Source organism: Lygodium microphyllum, chromosome 11 (assembly GCF_053477565.2).
Source record: "Lygodium microphyllum isolate KBCC chromosome 11, Lygodium_microphyllum_v1.1.10, whole genome shotgun sequence".
Classification (NCBI taxonomy): Eukaryota; Viridiplantae; Streptophyta; class Polypodiopsida; order Schizaeales; family Lygodiaceae; genus Lygodium; species Lygodium microphyllum.
The window spans coordinates 108,433,490-108,444,230 of NC_141145.1; the positions used below are offsets into that span (position 1 = coordinate 108,433,490).

A 10,741-nucleotide genomic window follows, 5' to 3' on the forward strand; every position below is an offset into this window, starting at 1 on the left:
CAATATCCCAACCCTAAAAGTGGTTGTCAGTGCAATGCTTAGATCGGAAAATTTGGGTCTGTACCTACCTTGAAGGATTGGAAGAACACAGTTTAAATTGGGAATTTGATCCGAGCACAACAATAGATGCTACGGCAGGCCCTCAATGCACAACTCAATTGACCTGTTGCACATCTACTAATGTAAATATGTCTGGGAAATATCAGATTTTAAGAACTAACACACACCTTTGAAGAGCACAAATGTACGCCATCAATTGAAAGCAGAGTTATGTTTCCTTTGAATATCAAGGATTGTGCACATTATATGTTATGGTTACAAGCTGCAAAAGCAAAGCTTGAGGGAGTTATGACCACAGCCCCTTCCATTTTATCCCCTGTTTCATGTACATCGGTTTCCTGCCAACATCTTGCCCGTGTACGCCAGAGAGGCTTAACAGGATTAATTTGCCACAAAACTATAGCAGGAGTCAACATAGCTTTCAACATCCCAGAGGAAGCTGCCAAAAGCAACCGCTTCTAGCACAAGACCTTTCAACCCAGTAAAGCTGATCTTTAAGATTTCATCTTTATTGACTGTCATTGAACCATCAGGGGAGATGCGGATCTCTGGTCTTCCAAAAAGAGCCTCTGTGTGTTTTTCAAGGACCCCTAAACTTTCCCTCGACCTTAAGGTAGCAAACTTTTGAAGTGTCTCAACTTCAAAGGAAGTGAGGTATGACTCTAGCTTTGTTTTCTTCACTCCAGAAGGTTGAACAGGGGTTGCAGCTCCCAATCCCTGCAGGACTGACATTGCTGCAGCCATACTACCACTCAATTCTTTTGGTTGGTCATCCAATTCAGGATGAGACACAGTCGGCTCTTCAGTTGATGAATTGTCCAAACCAGCTGGAAGCAAGTTCATGGTTTTCTCTAGCTGGTATCTCTGAAAAACTCTTCGTAAAAAGTAACCATATATAATAGATGCAGCATATACTTGACCAACACGCACTTTGCTTATTTGAGCATATATGTTCTGATCGAAATATTCAGCAGCTACTCGACCACCCAGAACAAGAGTCAGGTGCTGTCGAATCATCTCCAAAACTTCCAGAGAGTGCACTGCCTCAAGCTCCTTAACTTGTACAGGCCAAGGCTTCTCAACTGAGAGGACACAAGAAAGGCTGGGTACCATAGATACTCCTGCCTCCACAAATTTTTGAACAATCAATGTGTAGAGAATTTCTTCCAAAGCATTGCGTCTTTCTTGAGCTTTCAATTCAGCAATCCTCCTGCAAACGTACAAGGAAGAATTAACGGACCCATCTTTATAAAACCATCAGTGACGATCTGACAGCTTCAACATTAAGCAATAATCGTTGGAGCACTTCCACTGCCTTGGTAAACATTGGGAACAAACTTGGGAACCTGAAAATTGAATCATCCCTTGTAGAACTCAAGTGATCACCTGTATAAAACCAGCTCAGCTCCATATGACTTGGGCTCCTCCTGATCACCTTCAGCTTTGCGAGTTTCAACCAATTTCTCAAGTTCAACTTCCACAGCTGCAGGAACTAAATGAGGATGACTTTGGAGCAGCTGTGTAAGAAATTGGCCTGTCGGTGACTCTGGCTGAAAAGGGGCAATTGGAGTGGAACTTTCTTCACCATTGGAACTTGCTCTTACAAGCAAAAGCCCCCCTCTTCTCCTCGATTGCAGAAAACTGTGTCTGCTGCTACTGTTCAAACACATCTGTATATCGAAAAGTGGAACACTGGTACAGTCAATCCAACAAAAGCTTACTCAAGTCAATGCTGCAGAGGCCACACTCATATACAGAGCACAGAAGTGAGAGATATTCCCATCTCACATACAGACAACAAAAGTGAAACAAATTCCACACCTCGAATACAGAGAGCACAACAGTGTAACAAGTCACCAAATAGTCTGATATTCCAGAAAACATTTCAAAGCTGGCGGAGATCATAATCATGGCATGGCTCTCCATGACATCTAATAGAAGATTTCAAATCACAAAAAGCTGGCGTAGATCATATACATGGCATTCCAGAAAACATTGCAAATCACAGACGCTGGAGATATCATAATCATGGCATGTTCAATGTCCATACAATGTGGCATATTTACCCACTTCCTGACATCTAGGTCAAGACACCAAGAGAAGATTTTATTACCTTCGGTAGCACAAGACCTCTCCGCTCATTGGAGGGAAGAAACGCCGACGAAACTCTTGGAGATGCTCCATGCGATGTGTAAGCTGAGAGAGCTGGGCTTCCTCTTACAGGTTGCAAAGGAGCGCTAAACGAAACGGCTGCTTCCATTTAGTGTGCTTCCCCAACTACAGCACGTCCTTAACGTGGAATCGTGAGGGATCAGCCACTGAACTCTGCCACGCATCACGTCCACAAATGAAATCGGGATGGGGTCATTGCTCACCTCCACAGAAACGATGCACATTGCAAATTACGGAGGGAAAAAGGGCTTGAAATCTTATTGCAAGAAGACAAAGTAAAGATTCGCAACCCTAATTTATGTTTCCACAGCAAAAGAATTAGGCTAAGAGACCATATACTTCTCTCCACCGGCACGGATATAAACATATCGAAACTGAAAGAAGCGAAAAAGACGAGGTTTTTCGTCTCTCCGTTTCGTGTATCTCCGGGCAATGGCAAGAAATTTGTATGTACAAGACCAGGCGCTATGTGATTACAGAAGCACGAAAGGAGAGAGAGACAGAGGGGGGGCGGGGCCGGGGAACCATACCTAGCGCGTAGAGCGAGCTCGTCCGGTGAGAGAGAAACACAGCGGAAACACAGCGGAGAAGGCAGAAATCGCGAGAGAGAAGAGAAGGGGGGGCGGCGAGAGCGTTGACAAGGGCTGAAGTGAAAAACCTTCTTTGTGGCTGGGCGCCGCCTGCCTGGGAAGACCCGCGACGTGTCACCACACGTTTGCTCCCAGCTCAGCCCACCGCGTTTTACACACCTAGATTTTCTCCCTTTCGTTTTGGGTTAGTTTTTCTGGTTCTTATGATTTCCCCCCGGGCCCCACTCGTACTTTAGCATTTAGTAAATGCTCACTAGAAATCCTTTCCCCTAACCACTAGGCGCTCCGCGCCTAGACTCAGCCCGGCGCTTCATGCCCGGACAGGTGCCATTTTTACCAGGGGGCGGAGGCGGGGGCGGGTGTTGGACGCGTGGCACCCGCGCCCGCGTTCTCTTTTTTTCTTGTGGGGGAGGTGGGAGGGCTACCACATGACACCCCTCCCCCACCTCTCGTTAACTAATAGTAAAGATATGGAAGTAACCAAAAGCTAGGATTTGGATTGGTTTTCTTTTGTTTTCTTTCTTCCTTTTTAAAGCTAAATAGGATAACTTTGAGAGGAGAAGCTTACCCCCCCCCCCCCCCCTTCATGTGAGTGCCCTCACATACACATACACACACTCTCTCTCTATACACAACACACACTAGTGTGTATATGTGTGTGCACTCATACACACATACACACACTCACACACACACACACACACACTCTCACTCTCTCTCTCTCTCTCTCTCTCTCTCTCTCTCTCTCTCTCTCTCTCTATAACAACACACACACTAGCCGGTCTTCGCTAATGCCTGTTGTTTGGTTTGCATTCTAGCAAAGTTCACAAGACTTCCCTCATTTGCTTTGCAAGTTTCTGTGAGCAAAGGGATAGCATGCCACTTCCCTTTGCCCACAAAACAATGGAGATCAAGGATAACAACACATAAAGTGCTCCACACCTAATTTATAAAATCCCACCACTATGAAAAGGCTATTTGTTGAGATTATTCATAGAAGCATATAATAAAATATGCCAATTGTGGGAACCGTGCAACCATGTGAGCCAAGGTTCTATGCATAATGGCATTTGATATAAGGGGTGTGAATTGCTTCTACAAGTGCAACAGGTAGATTAAGCAGGATAATATCCATAGGTTGGGGTGGACATTTGAGTCGGCATGATAGGCACCCGAAACATGATACACTAAAAAGTCCTGAAATATCTCAAATAATCATCCAATATGAAACATTTTTGGGCTTGAAAATCTAATGTGAATGTGTACTCATTTCGTTAAAGATTCATTTAGTGCATTAGCAACAAGGAAACACAAAAGACAAAGGTTAGTGAAGTAGTAAAATGAGGCTCTTGCTTCCACACATGTAATGTCTTAAATGACAGCACAATAGAGTGCAAGCAAATACTATCCCACTAATAAACTTCATGCATTTCTTCAAATAAAAAATTTGTTGAACCACAAATTGTGGAATATAATGACTATCTTGGTTAAATTTCTAGAGCACAATAGAGTACAAGCAAGTACTATCCCACAGATAAATTTCATGCACTTCTTCAAAGAAAAAAATTGTTGAACCACAAATTGTGGAATATAATGACTATCTTGGTTGAATTTCTAAATGGAAGTCTCCCATTCATAATTATTCAATTTTCTCCCAATAAAATATTGTGCCATGAATTGTGGAAAGAATGAGGAATCCATCTAAATTTCATGATGAAAGAATCTCAAATATTCAAATTACACAAAAAGAAAATATAAATTCCAATGCAAATATTTTGCTCTACACCATAAGTAGAAAGGAGATGTCAACTCAATTTTGTCAAGAATCCTTTGAACCTACCCATGGAAATTTTCAAACTCAAATTTTCCTTTTGCATGACACACACTTACTCTGAAATATAAAGGAATGACATGTGACATTCATTCCCTAAGTCCACTTTGTTTCTGTCCTTCTTGAGAATGCCATCCACACAGAACACTCCCTTAACCATGGCATCCACATATGCTCTTGTCTCGAATGCAACATTAATTGCACCTTTCACTTGTGGCCACAATTCATTAATGATACTTCCCTAGCCTTATAAGAAAATATAAGTTTTTGTAAAATTTATTTAACAAGGAAAAGTGCATCATAGATTAAGCTTCAAATTGATGTTGCAAACATGTGCAACTTGTACCTGTTGGAGGATGCCATAAAGGGATTCCTCAAGAAACAAAGGATTACCAAAAGCAAAAACTAATGCTCTATCTATCCCAAACATTCCCTCAAATTGATAAAGGCCTCATCCATGCTATTGAAAGATGTCTTCTACACACATCAATCCAACATTGAAAGCCATTTCTTGAATAGCAAGAATATGACCATGGGTAGCAATCAAGCTATGCAAAATTTCATCTATCATGTCAACTTTGAATCGCTCCTATAATTGGTATGGATCCACAGAGTCGCAAAAAACCAATATAGTAGCAAAAGGTGCATGTAATTGTCTTCTTGTTTACACCATCATTACTTCCTTCATACAAATAAACCACTCATGCTAACTTTCCAGCAAATCCTTGGCCATGCAAGCTACTTTAAATGTGCATTCTATTAAATAAAAAACTCTTGGGTCAAATTTGGCCTATCATGTGGCATTTGCCTAGGCAATAGAGCATCATCAATCTCTTGCCATTGTGGATTGTAAGTGATTGTAACTAGAAATATCACACTTACCTCTACAATGAACAATCCCCATTACATCTTAATGCAATTGGTACATGTGTCATGGGAGGTTGCTAGAAAATGAAGACGGAATAATAATATGCTTACCAACGAACCTTCTAGACACAATATGGTATCCATCATTTATAGTGACCATATTAGCAAGGCTAGAATAGATCTTGACATCCAAATTAGACTAATTGAGGTAATACCAAACAATCAACCTAGATGGCTCTATACTACAATAAGCATCTACCCTGAATTTTTGCAACAATCATCCCCACCACACAACAAACACATGATAGTGTCTGACCGAATTTGAATATGAAAGGTATATTATTGCATCTATGTGACACACCCCTTGTTGGGTTCTTGCTCCAAAGGGATATTCAATGGTATATTGATGTACCAAAATTTTCATGTGCCATCCATCTTCGCCATTGTGAAGTAGAAGAACATAAAGTAATGGCATGTAGCTTCCATGAAAGTTGGATCTAGAGATGAAGGCACCATTTCTTGTATGCACCTTTATGTCATCATCACCTTGCCCAAGCATTATGGTAGCAACTTCATAACCGATAGGTATAGAGTCCCATATTGGGGTGCCTTGACCTTCTGCAACAGTCATTATAAACTCTTTTGTAGGGTTTTGAAGCAAGATTTTAGACAATGAACAAAATGCACAAGCATAAACATTGTGAGCATGCATCATTGCTTGGAGCAATGCCATGCGTTCATGGTTTAGATTTGTCATAACATTCATCCTATTTTGAAGTTCATGCTTGGTATTATATACATATAACCTATATGATATTAGGCATCCGGCACTAAAGAACCAATACAAGGATAAGCTAGAATCATGGACAGGAAAGGTGTAACCATTTTGTCTAGCAAAAAGCCATTCATCTATTTTAGCACCCATTGGCATAAAAGCAAGTGTAGCATTTGGGGGTAATGATATTAAGATCTATCATTTAAAAAAAATATACAACAATGTTATCAATGAGACACACACACACACACAGAGAAACACACTAAGAGATACATGTATTGAGAATCATGTGACACATACAAAGAAAGAGACACGTGTGAATTTAAATCCCTTGTTATAATATGGGAGAGAGAGGAAGAAAGAAATATTAAGGTCTATAAAAGGCCAATGTGGCCTATGAGATAAGACCAAAGCAGATCTTTTTCCAATGTTATCTCATCATGAAAGTGAAAGAAAAATGCATCCTAATACAAGGCTAACATCTAAAGATCTATATGTCTAAAAATTGAATGCATAAAGTATCTAGCTATAGTAGCTCCTCTCAAAATGTCAAGATCAACATATGATCCCAACCATGATGTGGTCCTAGGCCACTCTGCTAATGTATCGAGGGGTGAGGCTCCTATGTCTCACAATGATGGCTCTAATATGACTATATTATGGCCCCCTCAATTGTCAACATGGTTGAGGTCACCATGCTCAACAAAGTGCAATGGTCTTGTCTAATGTGACTCTACAATGTGGGGTAGGTGTACTAGCAAGATGCTAAGCTAGTAGTGCTTGTGGTGTCTAATCTATTGAAGAAATCCATCACTACTCTCTACCTAGGTCCCTCTAGGCAGGTCGATTCTTGTCTCGTAGTAGTGTTGTGTGGTGCCTCTAGAGCTCTAGGAGGAAAAGCCTTAGACATATTTGGTCCTCATACTCCATGACACACAAGAGGTCCAAAGCCATTAGCGAAGAGGCAATGATACCTTCCATGTATGTCATAGTATACTACACACTTGCATATGTAGTGCTCCTTTGTCCTAGGCTATCTGTCACACAAAGCTAGCATATCCTATCCTCCACTAGAATATTTGTCCATATGCATGTTTATATCCCTAATTAGAATATTTTTCTATACCCTATCCTCCAATAGAATATTTGTCCATATGCATGTCTCCATCCTCAACTAGTATGAGGAGGTGCGCACCTGACCAATAACAACTTGCATGTAGAAATTACATGGCACATCGGACACAATCTGTGAGCAAGGAGTAGAGAACACACAACACATATGAGAAGAATAGAGACTACTTTAATTTCAAATGAATTGATATAAAGATGGCTTTGTCCACCCATATGCTTTCACTGTGAAGCTTAAATCGCAATCTAGATATATGATAGGCGTAGAGCTTAACCATAGCCAAGAGTTCCCTTCAAGTATATGAGCATCCTATCCCAGCTTTCCAATGACTTTCTTAGGGTTTGTTTGAGAACTTGCTTAAATCCCCAACAACAAAATTGATATCTGGCTTGGTATTACACAAGTACATGAGGCTGTCAACTAATCTCTTATACCTTCCAATGTCTGCTAGTGTTGATGTATCCTCAATGGATAACTTCACATTGACCTCAATAGGTGTAGCTATCTCCTTACACTCGATCATGCCAAATGCTTTTAAGATCTCCCATGCATACTTCTTTTGAGAGATCAAGATTTTGCCAAACTTTTGCCAAGACTTCAATCCCCAAACAATAGTTCAACAAGCCCAAGTTTGTCATTCTAAACTTAGAGCTCAAAGCCTTTTGAGTTTGATAGACTGTATATTCAGTCACTTGTAATAAGAAGGTCATCCACATATAGGACAATCACTACAAACTTTTCTCACCATCCTTGTAAACATACAGATTTGTAGAGCTGAGATATTGCTAACCTATAAACATACATGTTAGTAGTAGAGTTGAGGCACTGTTTTTGAAATACAAGCCTAAAAAGAATTTATCTATTCATTGGTACCATGCTCTAGGGGCTTTTTCAGCCCATACAATGTCTTCTTCACGTTACAAACTTTTGTTCTTAAAATGGGGAGCCTCGAACCCTTGTAATTGAGCCACCTATATCTCCTCCTTAAGGTCATCATTCAAGAACTCAGATTTGACATCCATTTGGTAAATTGGCCACTCCTTATGAGCAGCCATTGTAAGTATTGTGCGAATAGTGGTCATTCTAGTAGTTGAAGAAAATGCTTCTTGAAAATCAAATCCTTCAACCTATGAAAATCCTTGTGCAACTAATTTGGATTTGTACTTTTCTAAGTTGCCATCAATCTTGTACTTTACCTTCAAGACCCACTTGGTTCCAATAATCTTCCTCTTTTTTGGCCAATCCACTAGTTCCCAAGTATCATTCTTCATCATGTTGTCATACTTAGCTTGCATAGCTGCTCTCCATGTTGGATCAACAAGTGCTTCTTCCAAGTATGTTGGCTCCTTTACTTCTCTCATAATCTCAACCACCAAGGCCATATACAAGCCTTTCTTTGCTCCTCTATTCTCAGAGACCTCCTTGGTCCATCTTCCTTTCCCTCAGTTGTGGTAGGCATAGGATTACTGCAATCATAGAGTTGCTTCACCCATCACATCAATGGCTTTTTCGGTGGTGTGATTACAAGTTGGTGAACTTTTTTCTCATCATTTGAAGATAATGCTTCCTCCTCCTTGAGGGTAGGGATAGCTCTTGGAATAGGTTCATAGAGGGCTACTTCTTCGCTAGATGATAAAGTGGAAGAACTTATATTCTCCTCCTCCACTATATGTGGTTGCTCCTTGAACACCACATCATGGCTCACTATGATCTTCTTTGCCTCTTGGACATACAATTTGCAAGCCTTTTGCTCATCACTACAACCCAAGGAGATACATTTTGTGCTTTTTGGATTTAACTTGTTTCTCTTATCCTTTGGAACATGTGCATAACATTCACATCCAAAAGTTTTAAAATGTGAGATAGACGGTTTCTTACCAAAATAGGCCTCATGAGGATTTTTTCCCTTAAGAGCCCTTGTGTAACTCGGATTGAGAATTTAGACTGCAGTATTAATAGCTTCTGCTTTAGGCAATCCCTTGCCCTTAAGCATGCACCTTGCCATTTCCACAAAGGTGTAATTTTGGTGTTCAGTAACGCCACTTTATTGAGGTGTACGAGTCGTACATCAATTGATGCTTAATCCATTTGCTCTTACAAAAGTCTTCAAACTCCTTTCACAGTTGAACTCGCCACGGCCATTTGTTCTGAACGTTTTTAGACTTTTTCATGTTTAATTCTCAACAAGTTTTAGCCATTCTTTAAACTTACCAAAAGCTTGAGCCTTATCATGAAGGAAATACATCCACATCTTTCTACTATAGTCATTGATTATCAACATAAAATAAGAAGATTCTCCCAAGGCTTGTATAGGCATTTCACCGCACAAGTCAACATGCACCAACTCTAGAGAAGCCTTCGCTCTATTCTTCTTTCTTGTGGAAATGCCTTTCTTTATTGCTTGCCCATCATATAAGCTTCACATGGTTCTTTCACTTAAGCTGCAATAGGTAGCTGAGCAACCATACCTTGCTTATGCATCTCCTTCAACATTGCAAAACCAATGTGACCAAATCTTTCATGCCAAAGTTTACTTGTGCCCCCACCAACGGTACCTATAAGAGCACTTAGCTCATACAAGTTGTTTCTTCTTTCTCTTTTGCCAACAACTTTGTTAGCATTATTGATGATTTGTATACTTGTCTTAGTGAACCTCACCTCATGGCCAAGATCAATTATATAGAAGCAATTGATAACATATTTCTCTTAATCTCTAGAACATGCAACACATTTAAAATATTTTTGAGTTCACCATTTGCAGTAACAAAAGAAAATAGCACGTGTGCCCTCACATGGCTTTTTGCATCATTCCTAACCATCAGAGTGATGGATTCTTGCAAAGGCTTCATAGAACTATATAGATCTTTCTTAATGGTCATGTAACGGGAGGTGCCACTAACCAATATCCATGAGTCAGTGGTAGATATTTCTTGTGTTGAGGAACATACTTTCTCAATGGTCACCATGAATAACTCCAACTCTGCTTCAGTAATATTGCTATCTCCTTCCCTTTAGTCTTCACGATGCCATTATTTTCATCTATCTTCTTGTCACGACAATCTGCAATTGCATGTTCTTTCTTCCTATAGTAGAAGTATTCTCCTTGAAACTTTTTATTACCACCCTTATTCTTTCTGTCAACATTGGTGGAGGAACCACCTTTGCCTGTGACATTGGCAAAGAATGTAGCATCTCCACTGCTACTACCTTCTCGGGCTTTAAGCTACAACTCCTCCTCCATTAGTAGTGCACAAAATTCCTCAAATGTCAAAGCTTGGGGTCTCACCTAAGTATTTAGGGCAGTTACGAATCTATCA

General features: G+C 40.3%; 1 protein-coding gene across 3 annotated transcripts; it reads right to left on the reverse strand.

Moving 5' to 3' along the window:
- Positions 1–243: 243 nt before the first annotated feature.
- Positions 244–2,921, reverse strand: LOC148029209 (UV-B-induced protein At3g17800, chloroplastic-like). Of its 3 annotated transcripts, XM_087687977.1 has the most exons (4): positions 2,763–2,921; positions 2,174–2,385; positions 1,447–1,730; positions 244–1,270 (listed from the first exon to the last, which is right to left on the reverse strand). In XM_087687977.1, the coding sequence occupies exons 2-4, from the start codon at positions 2,318–2,320 to the stop codon at positions 442–444; spliced, it is 1,260 nt and encodes a 419-aa protein (XP_087544103.1). In that variant the 5' UTR covers positions 2,321–2,385; positions 2,763–2,921; the 3' UTR covers positions 244–441. The 3 variants fall into 3 exon arrangements, with proteins under 3 accessions (XP_087544103.1, XP_087544104.1, XP_087544105.1); XM_087687978.1 differs by lacking the exon at positions 2,763–2,921 and having other exon boundaries at positions 2,174–2,404; XM_087687979.1 differs by lacking the exon at positions 2,763–2,921 and having other exon boundaries at positions 1,447–1,752; positions 2,174–2,379.
- Positions 2,922–10,741: the final 7,820 nt, after the last annotated feature.